The sequence below is a fragment of the Pristiophorus japonicus genome, chromosome 7, assembly GCF_044704955.1.
Source record: "Pristiophorus japonicus isolate sPriJap1 chromosome 7, sPriJap1.hap1, whole genome shotgun sequence".
In the NCBI taxonomy this organism is placed as follows: domain Eukaryota; kingdom Metazoa; phylum Chordata; class Chondrichthyes; family Pristiophoridae; genus Pristiophorus; species Pristiophorus japonicus.
The window spans coordinates 122,317,895-122,335,789 of NC_091983.1; the positions used below are offsets into that span (position 1 = coordinate 122,317,895).

The 17,895-nt window shown below is 44.0% G+C and overlaps 1 protein-coding gene across 1 annotated transcript in view; it reads left to right on the forward strand.

The window, feature by feature from the left end:
• The window catches only part of LOC139266620 (triadin-like), a 563,562-nt gene extending 547,341 nt beyond the window's left edge, over positions 1 to 16,221 (forward strand). Inside the window, exons 53-54 of the mRNA XM_070884212.1 lie at positions 3,420 to 3,452; positions 15,005 to 16,221. Of these exons, the coding sequence (XP_070740313.1) occupies positions 3,420 to 3,452; positions 15,005 to 15,159 (188 nt within the window). The 3' untranslated portion in view covers positions 15,160 to 16,221. The remainder of the gene's footprint in view (positions 1 to 3,419; positions 3,453 to 15,004) is intronic.
• The last annotated feature ends 1,674 nt before the right edge of the window (positions 16,222 to 17,895 follow it).

Sequence of the window (17,895 nt, forward strand, 5' to 3'; positions counted from 1 at the left end):
GGAAAATGATCACCAATGCATCCACTATTTCTAGGGCCACTTCCTTAAGTACTCTGGGATGCAGACTATCAGGCCCCGGGGATTTATCGGCCTTCAATCCCATCAATTTCCTTAACACAATTTCCCGCTTTATAAGGATATCCTTCAGTTTCTCCTTCTCACTTGACCCACTGTCCCCTACTACATTCGGAAAGTTATTTGTGTCTTCCTTCATGAAGACAGAACCAAAATATTTGTTCAGTTATTTAATTTCTTTGTTCCCCATTATAAATTCACCTGAATCCGACTGCAAGGGACCTACGTTTGTCTTCACTAATCTTTTTCTCTTCACATATCTATAGAAGCTTTTGCAGTCAGTTTTTATGTTCTCTGCAAGCTTCCTCTCGTACTCTATTTTCTCACTCTTAATTAAACCCTTAGTCCTCCTCTGTTGAATTCTAAATTTCTCCCAGTCCTCAGGTTTGTTGCTTTTTCTAGCCAATTTATACATCTCTTCCTTGGTTTTAACACTATCCTTAATTTCCTGTGTTAGCCATGATTGAGCCACCTTCCCCGTTTTATTTTTTACTCCAGACAGGGACGTACAATTGCTGAAGTTCATCCATTTGATCTTTAAATGTTTGCCATTGCTTATCCACCGTCAACCCTTTAAGTATCCTTTGCCAGTCTATTCTAGCCAATTCATGCCTCATACCGTCGAAGTTACCTTTCCTTAACCTCAGGGCCCTCGATTCCGAATTAACTGCGTCACTCTCCATCTTAATAAAGAATTTTACCATATTATGGTCACTCTTCCCCAAGGGGCCTCGCACAACAAGATTGCTCACTAGTCCCTTCTCATTACACATCACCCAGTCTAGGATGGCCAGCTCTCTAGTTGGTTCCTCGACATATTGGTCTAGAAAACCATCCCTAATACACTCCAGGAAATCCTCCTCCACCACATTGCTACCAGTTTGGTTAGCCCAATCAATATGTAGATTAAAGTCACCCATGATAACTGCTGTACCTTTATTGCACACATCCCTTATTTCTTATTTGATGTTGTCCCCAACCTCACTACTACTGTTTGGTGGTCTGTACACAATTCCCACTCGTGTTTTCTGCTCTTTGGTATTCCGCAGCTCCACCCATACTGTGTACCTCGTGAAAAAGCTGAAAAAATGTTGTTTAATTGCCTTTTAACAAGCTCTTAATAATCTAAATTGCCTCTCTCACCACTTGGTGTCGGGTTTGTTCTGCACTGATAGACCCGACACATGGGAGACTAGCGTGGAGGCAGGTTGACAGCGGGCTCCTGACCCGCTGTCAATCATTTCAATTTTGACAGCTGACCCGTGTTGATCCCACTCTCTCAGCACCGGTAAAATTCCAGCCTAAGTCTTTGGGGTCTTGCTCAGAAGATTATGGTTTGAAATTCCATGTTAGGTTTTAAGCATATAACCAAGACTGACACTTCCATATAGTATGGAGAGTGCTGCATTGTCATAGACACCATGATGTGATGGTAAACTAAGGTCCAATCTGCTTGTTCCAGATATTAGAGTTTTTATCGGAAGTATTCAAAAACTAGATTGAGCTTTCTTGACGCCCTGGTAAACATTTCTTACTCAAGCAGTACCATGAATAAAATTGGTCGCTCGTTGCTGTTTATGGGTCAGTGTTGTCATATTAGCCTACATAATCACAACACTTCAAAATAATTAATTGTGTGAAGTACTTAGAGACATGATGAGTTGTCATGTAAAAGCAAGTATTATTTCTTTATAATACACATTAGCCCCATTTTAGAATTTTTGAAGTATAATCCTGGGTTGATAGCTTCAACTTTACTTGAGATTTTTTAACAATAGGGGCCAATTTTCAGCAAGGCCCAAAATGCTGTCGATGACCACCGAGGTACCGGACAGTACTTTGGGTGGGATTTTCATGAAGAAGGTCGCTCGAAGGTCGGAGGGCGGAAATTGCATGATGTACGCCGCCAATCTGGGCGGCAGCAAGTGGGAGGTCTCATTCTCGGTGGCAGAGGAGCTTGCCACCCAAGTGCCACCGAGGATGGAGTTGGGCCCGCGGAGGGTCAAAGACCTGAAAAAAAAATCACAAATAAAAAAATACAAAAACTATCCGAAGACCTTCAGGGGACCCCATGCAGGTAAGTCGCTGTTGACATTTTGTTTTTAAATGTTCACTTACCTTTTTTTCAGGTTCTTCCTACTTACCGTCGGGGACAGACCAGCCTGCAGCCAGCAGTCCATCCCCGTTCTGCTGCCGAGTCCCGCCGACTCCTGCCCACAGGAATCTGGGAGCTCGGCGAGCGGGAGCTCAGTTGCTCCACTTGGCTGTCTGCTGATGTCAGTGGGTGATTCCAGGTGGCTCTCCCCTCCCGCCCGCTCCAGGCCACCTCCAAAGTGGCACTGGGCAGATCTGCGGGAGGAATGTTGGCGGGAGTGGGCGGCAGTCGGTAGCAGCGGGCGGTGGGCTGCTGAAAATCAGCCCCATAGTGTTTGGTGGACTTTGTTCTTCTTTAACCATGTTGATGCACTATTTCTGAAAGGACATTGCTTTGTGAAAACCCATCTTGTTATTTATGACATTCTGCCCTGGCTGGGAGCTTCACCTGTCAGGAGCATGTATTGTGAAATTATAGGCATATTCCTCAGAATTTTACAACCATTCACTTTATGGATGGAAAACCATCGGCAGCAGGCTGTGGATCCTGGAGATGCGCTCCAGATGGATGAGGCTCCCTTCTGGTTGCGTGTATTTGTATTTCCTCTCCTGGGAACGTTTGTTGAAAATTATAATTTCCACAGGGATTCTCTGGATCTCCTGCTGCAACTTCAGGGGGAGATCATCAGAGCTCCCAGGTAATCTTTATAAAACTACAATTTCAGCCATTTACACATGCTGGGGAGCCCTGCTGGTTGTCTGTCAAAGTAATGACAGGAGATTGGGAGAAACCCCATGGAAATTCAGGATTTCTTTGTTTGCTTTTCAATCGCAGTTAAAAGGACCATGGAGCCGAAAGTGCATGTCCATTGTGGCAGACTCCCATCAAAAGCGCCGGGTCATAAACTTTCCACAAACTTTACTCTGGTTATCTGCTGCGCCAAGAAAGGCCAATGATGTGGAGCGGGCAAAGCTGGGTCTCCCTACACTAGGAGTTCTCACATTCCCAGTCTCAAAGGGACCTGGAGGCCAGTGCAGTAAGGAAGAGGAAGTGTACTGGCCTTTGATGGGGCTGATGGTGTGGCAGAGGGGGAGGCAGGGTGGAGGGGGGTGGGGCTGTTGATTGGCTGAAATTGTGGCCTGAACCCCCTAAGATGTCAAAGGTAATTAAAATAAAATGGCATACATTTGCACAATGGCTAACATCCTTGTAGATATCTGTAACTGAATCTACCTTTTTAATTTTCTAGGGCAAAGTTCAACTGCAGAGATGAAGTCTAAAGGTTGGTCACCTGAATAAAAATCTTCATGTTTTTGTTGTAAGAATAGCAGATTTTAGTCATTTGTTTTGCAAAAATTTGGTATGAATTGTACTTTTAAAATTAGAAAGTATCATTAATTTGAGTTAGCCTGGGTTTCCCTGGCAATTGGAGTTCTGATTAGTCCCAGAATCTGTTGGCCCAGAATTTTCTGGAGTGGAGCATTTCACAGAGGCCTGGTTAGTTCGACCTTTTCCCGCACACTTGAGTTCAAAAATATTTTGCCTTGTAAGATGCTGGAAGTGTGAGCTGATAACGGTGCAATGGGGGCAACGGGACACCTGGGACCCTGGTGAACAATGAGTCAAATAGCTTCTCTCCTTATTCCATGAGATTTAAGGATTGAGAAATAAATAGATTACGGGCTGGAGTTTTGGCTCATTTAGCGTCTGGGCAGGTTGCAAAAAAGATTTTTTTTTTGGCGCGATACGAGGCGCACAACATTTTGCGCCCGGGTGGAACTTTCAGCAATGGTTTTGCGGCGGTGTTAAAACTTAGCGCCCACCCACTGTTTTCACCGTTTGGATGATGTCAATCGACGTGCAATGCTGCGCTAGCATCTCGCCCGCTTTAGCATCCACCCGGGAACACGCCAGCAAAAAGCAGTCGGACCCAGGGCGCACCAGGCGCTAACATCTTTAAAACGGAGGAGAGGTTGAGTGCATAAAAGGATTGGGAAAAGAAGGTTGCGTTTTTCATAGTGAAGTTTTCTGTGAGTTTAAAGTTTCTTTTAAAGGACATTTAAGGACATTTTAAAAGATGGGGTCCATACTATGTCAGCCATTATTCCTGGCTGCTATATTTATACAACATCGAGCTGGAAGAAGGCTTATTGATGAGCATTTTCAATGTAATAGAAGAAGTCGCAGACGTATGGGGAGGAGGCCTTACCCCCACAAGTTTACAGGAAACACCGCTCATACCTGCTGCTCTCTGAGGCACAGTGCGTTAGAAGGCTGCGCTTCCAAAAAGAGGTTGTCACAGAGATATGCCAGCTCGTACAGGCAGACCTACAGCCGACCAGCGGCAACAGGACTGCACTGCCAGTTGAGGTGAAGGTGACTGTGGCATTTGCCTTTTATGCCTCCGGCTCTTTTCAGGCATCAGCAGGGGACATATGCTCCATTTCGCAGCATGCTGCACATTGCTGTATTCGCCAAGTGACTACTGCACTGTACGCACACAGATGGACTTCATAAACTTCCCAATGACCAAGGAGACCCAAAATTAGAGGACTGTAGGTTTTGGACGATTTGCTGGCTTCCCCAAGGTTCAGGGTGCCTTTGACTGTATGCACATCGCCCTGCGAGCACCTTTACAGAACACAGAGGTTTACTGAACCCAAAAGGGATTCCACTCCATGAATGTACAGATAGTCTGCGATCATACTCAGTGCATCAAGGCAATCAATGTCCAATATCCAAGGAGCATCCATGATGCTTTCATCTTGCGTGAGAGCAGTGTCTCACTCATGTTCGAGAGTCAACCACAAGACCAGAGCAAGATGCTCGGGGACAAAGGTTATGGCCTCGCAACCTGGCTCATGACCCCGCTCCGGAACCCTCAGACAGAAGCCAAGCACCGCTATAATGAGAGCCATGCAGCCTCACTCAACATCATCGAACAGACAATTGGAGTGCTTAAGCAGCGCGTCCGATGCCTGGACCACTCTGGAGGCTGACTACAATACTCTCAGAAGGTCTCTGAGTTCATTGTGGTGTGCTGCATGCTACACAACTTGGCCATCATGAGGGGACAGGATTTGCTACTGGGGATTGCAGAACGACCTCAGCTTCTGACTGGCGAGCCTCTTGATCGTTGTCGCCGGTCACAGGTGATGTGGGTTTGGGTGTCACACTGGGGACTCCAGTGTGACTGGTGGAGGCCACCAGCCTTGTGTGGGCATTGATGGCCTCATAGGTTTCGTGGCTTGCACCGACAGTCTGCGACCCTACCTCCGTAATGGTCGCAGTGAGTTTCTCGATGCTCGCGGGAATCCTACCCAGGACATCAAGGAGCTGATGGGCGAGCCTGATGTTCTCCCTGGACAGTCTAACCATGTCCAGTTCACCGACTGCCTGTCTGTCAGCAGACCGACTTTGCCGACTCACCTTCCGGAGAGATGGGATACGGATTTTGAGCCCAGAACTGCGTTGCTGCACACCACTAGTTCCAAGAGCCTCAGAGATGTCAAAGCCCGGGAATCTGAGATCATCCTTGGATGAGGTGCTTGCCGGTGGCAAAAGATGTGTTGAGTGCATCTGCCCCCACGGCCCTCCCCCACCCCCCACCCCGAGAAGGCTGATCGCTTAACTCCTCTTCCTCTTCCTCCTCCTCCCCCACATGATGGCCCGATGGTGGAGGGTTGATGTGAGGGATGCGGTGCCTGTGACTGGTCATCTGGAAGTAGAAAGCTGTAGACGAGTGGTTAGCAGCTGGGGAGGGGGCAGGGTGACATGAGGAAGGTCATATAGCACAGGCTCATTTTAAAAACCACCGCTACTCCATTATATGTAGTTCAGAGATACTGCATGACATTGGCCCAACCCAGCCTAGCAAGTGTGCAGGACTTACCCTCAGAATTCAAACGGGAGTCAGCACCCCCACAGTTGCCCGACCTGAGACACCAATGAAACCTGCCACTCGCTCCTCCAGGTCGGTGAGTGGCAGGGTCTGAGGCGAACCGCCGCCTGTCGCCTGCTGCTCCCGGCGGTTATCGGACTTCTTTGCCTGCAAAGGTGAAAATGGGATTGCTTATAAGAGGGTCTATCTGCTCTTGTGGCACACACAGATAGCCACCAAAGCACTATACCAGTCATCCAGATCCACTGCGCGGCCCTGGATAACGTGGACCATTTCCCATACCTCGGCTGCCTCTTATCAACAAGAGCAGGCATTGACAACGAGATTCAACACCGCCTCCAGTGCGTCAGTGCAGCCTTCGGTCGCCTGAGGAAAAGAGGTTTGAAGACCAGGCCCTCAAAACTGCCACCAAGCTCATGGTCTACAGGGCTGCTGTAATACCCGCCCTCCTGTACGGCTCAGAGACATGGACCATGTACAGCAGACACCTCAAGTCGCTGGAGAGATACCACCAACGATGTCTCCCCAAGATCCTATAAATCCCCTGGGAGGACATACGCACCAACATCAGCGTCCTCGGCTAGGCCAACATCCGCAGCATTGAAGCACTGACCACCCTTGATCAGCTCCGCTGGGCAGGCCACATTGTTTGCATGCCTGACACAAGACTCACAAAGCAAGCGCTCTACTCAGAACTCTTTCACGTCAAACGAGCCAAAGGTGGGCAGAGGAAACATTTCAAGGACACCCTCAAAGCCTCCCTGATGAAGTGCAACATCCCCACTGACACCTGGGAGTCCCTGGCCAGAGACCGCCCTAAGTGGAGGAAGTGCATCCAAGAGGGCGCTGAGCACCTCGAGTCCCATCACCGAGAGCATGCAGAAAACAAGCGCAGGCAGCGGAAAGAGTGTGTGGCAAACCAGTCCCACCCACTCCTTCCCTCAAAAACTATCTGCCCCACCTGTGACAGAGTCTGTCGTTCTCGTATTGGACTGTTCAGCCACCTCAAAACTCATGTTAAGAGTAGAAGCAAGTCCTCCTCGATTCCAAGGAACTGCCTATGATGATGATGATATACCATACTGTGAGAATGCAATACAGTCCTCTGTTTAATGACCTTGGAAATTGCACGTGGTTCATGAGGAGGACATCTAAGTGTAGGAACAGCTTTTGAGATCTCAGAAAGCAATCTCAATAATGTGTAAAGATCATTCATAGCAAATAGGGTGCCAAACTAACATATAGTGTGTCAGATTTATAATTTAAGTAATGAAGGAGTGCATCGATAAAAATTGTACTCACTCTAACGACCCTCGAAAGATCGTTGAATTTCTTTCGGCACTGAGTTGCAGTCCTTACAACAGTGTTGCAGGTAGACACCTCCTCTGCAATTTGCCTCCAGATTTTGTTAAAAATTGATGAGAGGTATCTAAATCCACCTCTCCTGTACAATTCAGGTCATCTCTGCTCCACAGACCCCACAAGAGCTTTGTTTGCCTCCTGTATAAATCGTCTCACATGCTACCTGCTGTCGTCCTCCTCCATCATCAAAATCTAAAAGTAAAATGGCTGATTCAGCCCCAGGTGTACTAGACCTGCGCGTGGTCACTCCCTGCATTAACGTTTGCGATTGGACAGCAGACCAGAAGCGCGGGAAGAAACAAGAAAAAAAAATTGCATAGGCGCAGAACGACCAGATTTTTTCGGGCCGTAAGTTTCAGCTCCGGCGCACAAAATCTGTAACGTCGGCGTTAGCGCTAAATCTCATCGGCAACTTTCATTGCCGAAAGTTGAGAGCTATGGTGCTAATGTTAACCCGGCGCTAAAAATAAAATGTTGCCACAAATTGTGCCCGGAAATGGGCGAAATCGCAAAAACCCGAAAACCCAGACCCCGACTGCGAAGGAAGATGAATTAGAGTGGGTGAATTGAATGTCAAATCAGGTACAGAAAGAGGAATAAAGAGAGGAAAAGAACAATTGAATTAAATGAGAGAAAAAAGAGACTTAAAGGAAAAGTAAGGAAATACATTTTTAAAATCCATTTTTAAAATCTCCAACAAATCACTACCTGAAGGTATAAGCCTGCACACTTTTAATTGTTCATTTTTGGGGCCAGAGATATTGATTGGCAGTCATTAACAATTATCACATCACTAAAAAGGTATTTATGCTATTAGTTACTAGACTTACCCGTCTGTGGCGAGTTTATTGGGCAAATAATGTTCACGTGCAGCTGATGGGGAGGTAAAGGGCAAGATGGCATTTTTGCGAAGCTAACGGCAAATCATTTAGCATCTTGTGGTGATTTGCAATTCATGGGGTATCTCTTCCTTGCTACAAGTTGCTGGCCAATTTGCACGTTAATCTTTTCAGCTAATTTCGACCCATTATGATCCATTTCTTGTTTATATTTAACTACCCTTGCAATACATCCTAACACCCTATTTGCTTTCACAATAACCTAACAACACTGGTCGTAGATCTTCAATGATTCATACACTATAACACCAGGTCCTTCTTCTGTTCAGTTGCCTTGAGTACAGAACCCTGCATAGTGCACCCTTACTTGGTGTTGCCACTACCCAAATGCCTCACACTACATTTGTCTATATTTAAAGACATCTGCCAGACCTGGGGCCATTCTCCTATTGCATCTAGATGCACCCTGCATCTATTTGTTTTCATATAAGGTCCTTAGAGCAGAACATATCTTTGTGTATTCAAAATTTTTTGGATAGTTCCCACAATGCCCTTATCCAGATCCAGATCTTTGCTTTGGGATAGACGAGGAGAGAAATTGGAAATGGCACTTTGGGGTGGGGGAGGAAGAAAAGTGCCAGCATTAAGTCAGGGGGGATTGGGAGGAACATAAGAACATAAGAATTGGGAGCAGGAGTATGCCATACAGCCTCTCAAGCCGGCTCCAACATTCAATAAGATCATGGCTGATCTTTGACCTCAACTCCACTTTCCCACCCAATCTCCATATTCCTTGATTCCCCTCGAGCCCAAAAATCTATCCATCTCAGCCTTGAATATACTCAATAATTCAGCATCTACAGCTCTCTGGCGCAGAGAATTCCAAAGATTCACAACCCTCTGAGTGAAGAAATTCCTCCTCATCTCAGTCTTAAGAGACTGACCCTTTATCCTGAGACTATGTCCCCTAGTTCTAGACTCTACAGCCAGGGGAAACAACCTCTCAGTATCTACCCTGTCAATCACCCCTCAGAATCTTAAATGTTTCAATGAGTTCACGTCGTATTCTAAACTCAAGAGAGTATAGTAGGCCCAATCTACTCAATCTCTCCTCTTCGGGCAACCCTCTCATCCCAGGAATCAATCTAGTGAACAATCTAGGGAGGGTGCCAGTGTGAACTAGGGAATGAATGGGAGGCAGATACACTTACATTTAAATACTTGCTGCCTTTTAAGGGCTCATAATATGAGATTTCCCACACCCTCACCTGTTGCCAAGTTCCTAGCACCATGCACAATCCAGGCCGAGAACTCTTTGAATACATAATAAGAACCAACTTCTGAAGATGTGACACGGTTGGTCATTCATGGTTTGTATGACTACAAACCTCTCTCAATTCAATGTTGAGAATGGAAACCATGCCCTTTAAAACCTACAAGCAGAAGAGTTGGAGCACTGAAGATCTCTCCAAAACTATAATCAATTAACATTAGACATATCTCAATGATAGCCTCCCGGGTAATCCAAATTCTTTGAAGCACTGCTATTCAAATAAGGAGGTCAGTTTTAACCGAACCTGCCCGACGGTCAACTGATGGGATCAGATCGGCTGCTGGTTTTACCCATCTCCCAAATATCACGTTACTTTTTGTGGAAAGTAAAATCGGGCGGGGTGTAAAACCTGCGGTTGTTCCGATCCCATCAGTTTCTCGCTAGGCAGATTAGGTTAGAATTGCCCCCTAAGTAATTAATTCTAAATCTGCCAGCCTTTTATTTGGGTAGGATCTTTCCTTTGCTGGTCACCATCTTTATGGACCATTTTCTTGCTTCTCCTAGCATAAATTATATTGATTTTTGTTTAATTTGTCCTCCAGATGTGGGCAACACTGGAAAGGCAGTATTTATTGCCCATTCTTAGTTAGTGTGAGAGCATGAGGAGGTAACCACATAGCATTGGACTGGAGTCACATGTAAGCCAGACCAAGTAGTGGTGGCAGATCCTCACTAAAGAATATTAATGAATCAGTTGGGTTTGTACAACAATCCATCAGCTTTCAATGGTAATTTCTTATAGCACCACCCACAATTCGATTTCACAACTCGTGGTGGTGCAAACTGAGTTAATCTCCTCTGGGGAATTGATACCCTAAAATGATAACATGTTAGCAGTTTCAAAACTTAGTCTAACCATGACTGAAATTCATTTTAAAAGATGAGATTATGGATGGCATATTTAGTTACCTGGATTTGGTCTTTCTAAATGGTTACTTTACTGTTTTTAGTTCATTAGCTTTAATTATGTACCACTGTGTTAAAACGTGCACCAACAAGTGTAAAGTGGCACAAAACTCCTGGACTGCCAGTTCTAAATATCTGCTCAACTATTTGCATTCAAATAATTTTATTTTCCGAATGAAATGACTGAATTGATGCTTACCAGAAACTTTTATGCAATTATATTCAATAACTGATCTCGGTGTAAAATTTAGAAAATTAATGTAAAGCTCAGTTGAACATCTTTACTTTTGTAGTCACAATCCATTTGAGTTTCATGATGTTATTCTAAAAAGGAATTGCACCTTAAACTGGCTCCAAACATATAAAGCAGCATTGAATAACTATGCCATGGTGTCAATGTTACTTTGGCTTTTAATAGCATTATTATTGAGTTTTTGTATTTTCAGTGCAGTTACACCTAAAGTCATGCTCAGTCACCATTATCTGCTGCGATTTGAGCATTCGAACACTGAATATGACCATTATACTAATTGGCTACTCAGAATATTAATTGAGTTTACACAGAGGACACTGCTATCAATTATGCACCCCACTGGAGTGGAACTAAACCATAGAACCAATGGGAACCAACCTTCGTCGCCTCCAGGCTAGATCCAAGGTCGTCCCATCCTCTGTCATCGAATTACAGTACGCGGACGACGCTTACGTCTGCGCACATTCAGAGGCTGAACTCCAAACCATCGTCAACACCTTCACCGAGGCATACGAAAACATAGGCCTTACACTAAACACCCGTAAGACAAAGGTCCTCCACCAACCTGACCCCGCCACACAGCACTGCACCCCGGTCATCAAAATCCACGACGTGGCCTTGGGCAACGTGGACCATTTTCCATACCTCGGGAGCCTACTATCAGCAAGGGCAGACATCGATGACGAGATCCAACACCGCCTGCAGTGTGCCAGCGCAGCCTTCGATCGCCTGAGGAAGAGAGTGTTCGAAGACCAGGACCTCAAATCTGGCAGCAAGCTTATGGTCTACAGGGCAGTAGTGATACCCGCCCTCCTATATGGCTCAGAGACGTGGACCATATACAGTATACACCTCAAAACACTGGAGAAATACCACCAACGCTGCCTCCGCAAGGTCCTGCAAATCCATTGGGAGGATAGACGCACCAATGTCAGTGTTCTCGATCAGGCCAACATTTCAAACATCGAAGCACTGACCACACTCGATCAGCCCCGTTGGGCGGGCCACATTATCCACATGCCTGACACGAGACTCCTAAAGCAAGCGCACTATTCGGAACTCCAAATGGCAGGCGAGCCCCAGGTGAGCAGAGGAAACGTTTCAAGGACACCCTCAAAGCCTCCTTAATAAAGTGCAACATCCCCACTGGCACCTGGGAATCCTTGGCCCAAGACTGCCCTAAGTGGAGGAAGAACATCCGGGAGGGCGCTGAGCACCTCGAGTCTCGCCGCCGAGAGCATGCAGAGGACAAGCGCAGGCAACGGAAGGAGCGTGCGGGAAACCAAACTTCCCACTCACCCTTTCTTTCAATGACTGTTTGTCCCACCTGTGACAGAGACTGTATTTCCCGTATTGGACTGGGAACTCACTTTTGGAGTGGCAGCAAGTCTTCCTCGATTTTGAAGGACTGTCTAAGATGATGATGATTATGAAGTGAGTTATATGGACCGTAGGAGTATGTGTGCGCACTAGGTCTGTGTAGCACAGCTTGGTCTCCAGTCATCTTGGTTAACCCTTGCTACTGTATCAAGATCTAGCTCTGTCAAGCCCGTATGGTGGCTGGTGTGCAACGGCCACCCCACGTTAAAAGAATCCACATACATCATCTTTCACCCTTCAGTATGTAGTTTGGGACTGGAGTATCAGGTCCCACATTGAAACACCTGTGAACTCATCCCTTTTTGGTGTGGAAGTGGGTCATCCTCGATACGAGGGACTGCCTAATACTAATACTGTACAATACTAAATTAATTTTAAAATTAGATACTGTAAGGGGGAGATGGGAAAGCTTCCACTCCCACGAGCGGGCCCACTGATATAGAGGGTCGACGCTCGCCCCAGCCCACGTAGCAATTCTCGAAGTTAGCAGATAGAGACGGATGGCAAAGTATAACGATCTTTATTACGAACGTCCGGGAACACCTCTTATCACAGTCGCCTGTGAGTGGAGATGCTCTCCGAACAGCACAATCATACAACTCTTATACATTTCAAAACCCCTCTGTTCCCGGACAAGACCTCCTTAGATTTCTAATTGAACTACCTTATCAGTGCTACTTCTCTAATTGGACTACCTTATTAGTGCTACTTTGGATTGACAGGCCGTGACCGCTTTAGGCCGTGACTAGAATGACTTCATTAGGTTGGAATTTGTTATACATTTCCTTGGTGCCTGTGAGTCGCCTCGAGCCTCTTCGCAAGGTCTTATCAATGTCTGTTTAGGTTCTCACATCGTATCCTGTCGGAATATTATTGAATTGATAACTTCTGGAGCCTTGGTACAAGGCCGATGAGGGGCCTTTTACCTCCTTATGGGCCGTTGCAGGAACCAGCACTTTAACCCTTGTCCCGCTGGTACCCCTAATGCCAAATTTCTCTTACAGTTACGGCATCAGATCGATAAATCAATTTATAATTTTTTGCTTTTATTCGGTGCTTGAATTAAAATGAGGGCTCCACAGTGCAGCCTGATGGTGTCTGTGCTTTTTAAAATTTATTCGTTCATAGGATGTGGGTGTCACCAGCAAGGCCAGCATTTATTGCTCAGAGTGACTATTTGCACTGTGTTTTTTTCTGCTCCCTCTGGACTCTGTTCCCAACGTCTCTCGTGCAAGCGCCGACTCCTCGGACCCGAAAGCAGAATCAGAAGTGGGGTCCCACAACGACCACGTTGTTCAGACCGCGTTTTCTGCCATTGCATTTGCTGTCAGCTTTTGCATTATTTGGAACATTTTCGCAGCCTTCTGTGGGAGAGAAAACATCGGAGGTAGTGGGAGCGGCCAGGGAACTCAGGGAAGATGGGTCACGTTCTTCCAACCCTACTCCCTTTACACCCACACCCGATTTCTCGGAAAATCGGTGCGTGTGTTACAAGGGACATCATTAGAGTGGATGAAGTCTGGAAGTCACTGTTAATATTCACTTCATACCCAATGAACCTGTTAACAATACAATGCCCCATCTAAGACGGGGATGAACTTGGGCCAGGATGGGATCAGGAACTTTTGCCTGGTTGGGGAGCTCTCTGGGTTCTGAAGTTAGAATGGCTCAAATTACACTTTGCAAAGTCACTCAGAACTTGGGCTGAGCGGTTACAATTACACATTCCAGAGCTTCTGGGTGTGGCTTATCCTCCACGGGGACCAATCAGGTCATGTGATAATGGAGAGCCAATCAGAGCATTTTTATAGTGCAAATAACTCCATCCTTTATTGCCATCCCTAATTACCCTAGAGAAGGAGGTGATGAACTGTTATTTCAGAGAGCAGTGACGAGACAACCACAATGCTGTGGATCTGGAGTCACATGTAGGGCATACTGGGTAAGGACAGCAGGTTTCCTTCCCTCAACATTAGTGAACCAAATGGGTTTTTACAAAAAAAAAATAGTTTGATGGTCACCATTGGGATACTAGTGTTTAATTCCAGATTTATTTAATTCACTGAATTTAAATTCTCCAGCTGCCATGGTGGGATTTGAACTCATGTCCCCAGATCCTTAGTCCAAGCCTCTGGATTACTAGTTCAGTGACATAACCACTATGCTACTGTACCTGGTAGTTTTGCTTTAGTTGTGTGATACCTAACCTACTAGCTCCTTCTAAGTGGATCGAATGTGTCTGGTTGTCGCGTTTCATTTACAATCTGTTGCAATTCTAATAACCCTATCCCTACTTGGGCAGTGAATTGCAACAGCTCAATGTGATGTGAGTCAGAAGTGTCCAGGACTTGTAACTGACTGGTCCTGCCTGTTTTTAGCCATCTCTTCCATGCCCAGCATACCAAGCTTTTGGAGAGACAGACATCAAGTCCCATCAATTGTGTACTTCAGTTGCAGCACCTGGCCTGTAAAATTGTTTCCTCATTTGAAAGCCCAACTCTACAGCAGTGAGTAGCTGACTTTGCTTTCCTAATTGCAGTTCCCAGATGATTAGTGCTTCTCCCTTTTCATTGCCTCACTTGCTGTATAGGAGACATAGTCTACATTTTAGCCCACAGATTGAAAACAGGAAAGTCATGTGTAAACCAACAAGACTGTTGTCAGAACTTTTATCAAAATGGGGAAGTTTGGTTTACATAAGATGTGAAACCAAAATTACTGCAGTTAATACTGAAGTTAATTCATTTTAAATGGTTCTATGTATGTATCCACCCTATCATATATGTTATAATTGCACACTTTCATCTAAAGTATATTTTCATTGCTGTATGAACTTTTTAATACTCTTTTGCCACTACAGCTCCTCTGCGCTTCTTCCAGTGTGTGCTCCTTGATGCCCTCAATGGATATGGGCCTATGTCAAATGCTATATCATCTCTGCAAAGCCCTGCAGTGAGCAAACATAACCCCAAACAGTGTGGGGAATCTGAAAAGGTCCGATCTCCAGGACATTAGATGAACAGATAACAAGATTACAAGGAAAATGATTCTGCAGATTTCATGCTGAAACTTTCCGTCCTCCTGCTCTGGCTCTGTTTGCAGAGTTTGTAATCACAGGGATCAGTGAGAAGAATAAAGCATTTTACTGTTGACTACTGATACAAAAAGCAGGAATGATGATCGGTTTGAATGGAACTCAACATTATTTGGGGTTGAAACACTTAAATATCTAATTCTTCTGTCAAAACTGTGGTGTTATAGCATTAAATTGCTCCTAACAACATCAGCAATGCTGACATGTGCCTGCATCCTTCAGCTCTTTTGCTCCCTGGTTTTTTGCAAGTCCTTCTCAAACTCAAAGATGTGTCGTTTTAAAATTGCCTTTCAAATGCTTGTAAAATACAACACTTCTGTAACCATGATTTATTCGGTTCAAAATTCTTTGTAACGAAGAATAATGCTTATCTACATAATGACTTCTCATTCTCCTGAAATCACAGACTTTCTGCATTTCCACTTTCCAGATGTAGAAAAAAACATGAGTTCCATCAGAATACTTATTTGCCTGCTTCAATTGTTTTTGTGCCTTCTGTCTATGAATTCTGAATATTAATGTTACTGCAGCTGGTTCATACTGAGAACCAGAGAGAATATTCAGTGTTGTGTACAGACTGTGAAGGGTTTCTGATAATCTTTGTACTAACTATGACACACATGCCAATGGGCAGTGAAAGTGCCCATCCAAATTTTCAATGTGACATAAGTGTTGACAGTATGCTCTGAAGCATTAGTTCTAAAGTAGAATTTTCAGGCAAGCAGATTGTTTTTATGCCTTTAATTGCCCTTCAGCATTCAAAAGTACTGTTGTGATTAACTGCCAGATGGAAACCTTCATGCAAAGCAGTTGCACTCAGCATTTTACTGTCAGACTTATCTTATCTGAAACTGATGATGTATCTATCCTGACAGTGCATGGCTTTGTTGGAAGTGACCTCTTTCTGCTCCCCGCTTCTGTAACTGTATTTTCATAACATACTATGATGATTTGGAAAAAGAAATACAGTTATTTATCAGCTACTGTGTGACTTTAATTATTTTTCAAGCGTGTGATACTTAAAAAAAAAAAGTTTTGAGGACAAATTTCACAACCTGGGTTTAGGCAATTGTTATAGACGCACATGAAGGAAATGTATTTGGAGTATGGAAGATCATGACTTCAGGTAGTCTGCGTGCTCTTGTATGTGACTGAACACCAACAAGAGTTTTAAAGGAGATGCAAGTGTTATTTTATTGTAGGGAAACTGCATTTGACTTAAATCCAGTGAGTAGTCAGAATTTTGCTTGTTCTGATTTATGTTGCGAGCAGATAACTACTAAATCACTGAGATTCAAGAGGAATGGTGCCACCAATGTAATAATAGTAATATTTTCATTGGGTACTAATATCTTCATTAGGTGCTAAGTATTTTTCATATATCATTTGTTTTTTTTAAACAAAATGCATAATAGAGTCTTAAAAACATTAATCGAGCTTGCACTCAATAATGCAATGTCTAAAGGCTTTTGATTTTTGTTTTAATATTTTTGTAGTTACAAGGCTACATTGAAAAAGCAACTAAACTGAAGCATCTCATTATTAATCTAAATTTGTGCTTACATTTTTTCATATTAATTGTGATCATTGTTTAACAATGTACTCACGAAGAAGTTGCTTGTACTCTTTTTAGTATAAATTATTCTGAAGCATGTGCATGTATGCGTTTTGTGTGTGATTGTGGACTGAAATTTCTGCTCTGGGTCTTGCACGACAGCACCTTGTCTATGTGGACTTTAGTTGCATCAGATCTCAGTAAGAAGATCGTGTTCATGCATGGGTGAAAATACAGAACTAAGATGTGAAAGACTTTTTTTTAGTACATTTTAGATCTAGCAATCTATTATGAAATGTGACAGTTGGACAGTAAAAAGTTTTTAATATTGGATGTTAAAATAAAATTAACAGTGCAGAATCTTAGTGCAGAATCGATGCTGAATCAGAGAATGCAAAATTGTAAACATCTCTAAGTCATTTGTGTTCTTTCCAAAATAATTCTCAGTATTCTGTTAGGATTCTGTTTGCCATGTTATACTATTTGCAGTTGGAAAAGATTTCTGCCTTGTTCAGATGATAAATGACAATATGTCACAAAATACAAAGCTTTCCAATTGCTGGAGTATAAATCTGATGCAAACCTGCAAAGCAGATGGGTGCAGCCCATGTGTGTCCACATGGAAGTAAAGAAACGCATGATTTTGGCAGGGAGCTACAATTAACAGGATAAGAGAGACTAGAGAAAATATTTGTCAAAAGGAAGTTGTAAAAGTTCGGATGACATTATATAGGTGACGTGAAAACGCAATTTGTGGCCAAAAGAGGCAGATTGATCGCTGAAGTTTTTCAGGTTACATTGATCAGTGCAAATGGTAATGTAAAGATGTGTGTTAAGGGCAACATGGAAGCAAGTTTTATTTACCAGGATTAATTAACTAAGACATGAAAGGGAAAGGTGGCACTTTGAAAGTGTGTTACAGGTTTAAATTCGAGAAGCTGTTTTTAAATCTGTGGCTGTGAAATTAAGCTTTATATAGGTATCACTGTTCAATTGCCTGCAAGACACAAGTACACTTGCTTATCATATTTTCAAGTGATTCACTGCACAATGTTATATTTTACTTTATATTAATATAAAACATGGAGAAATTTAAGGCACT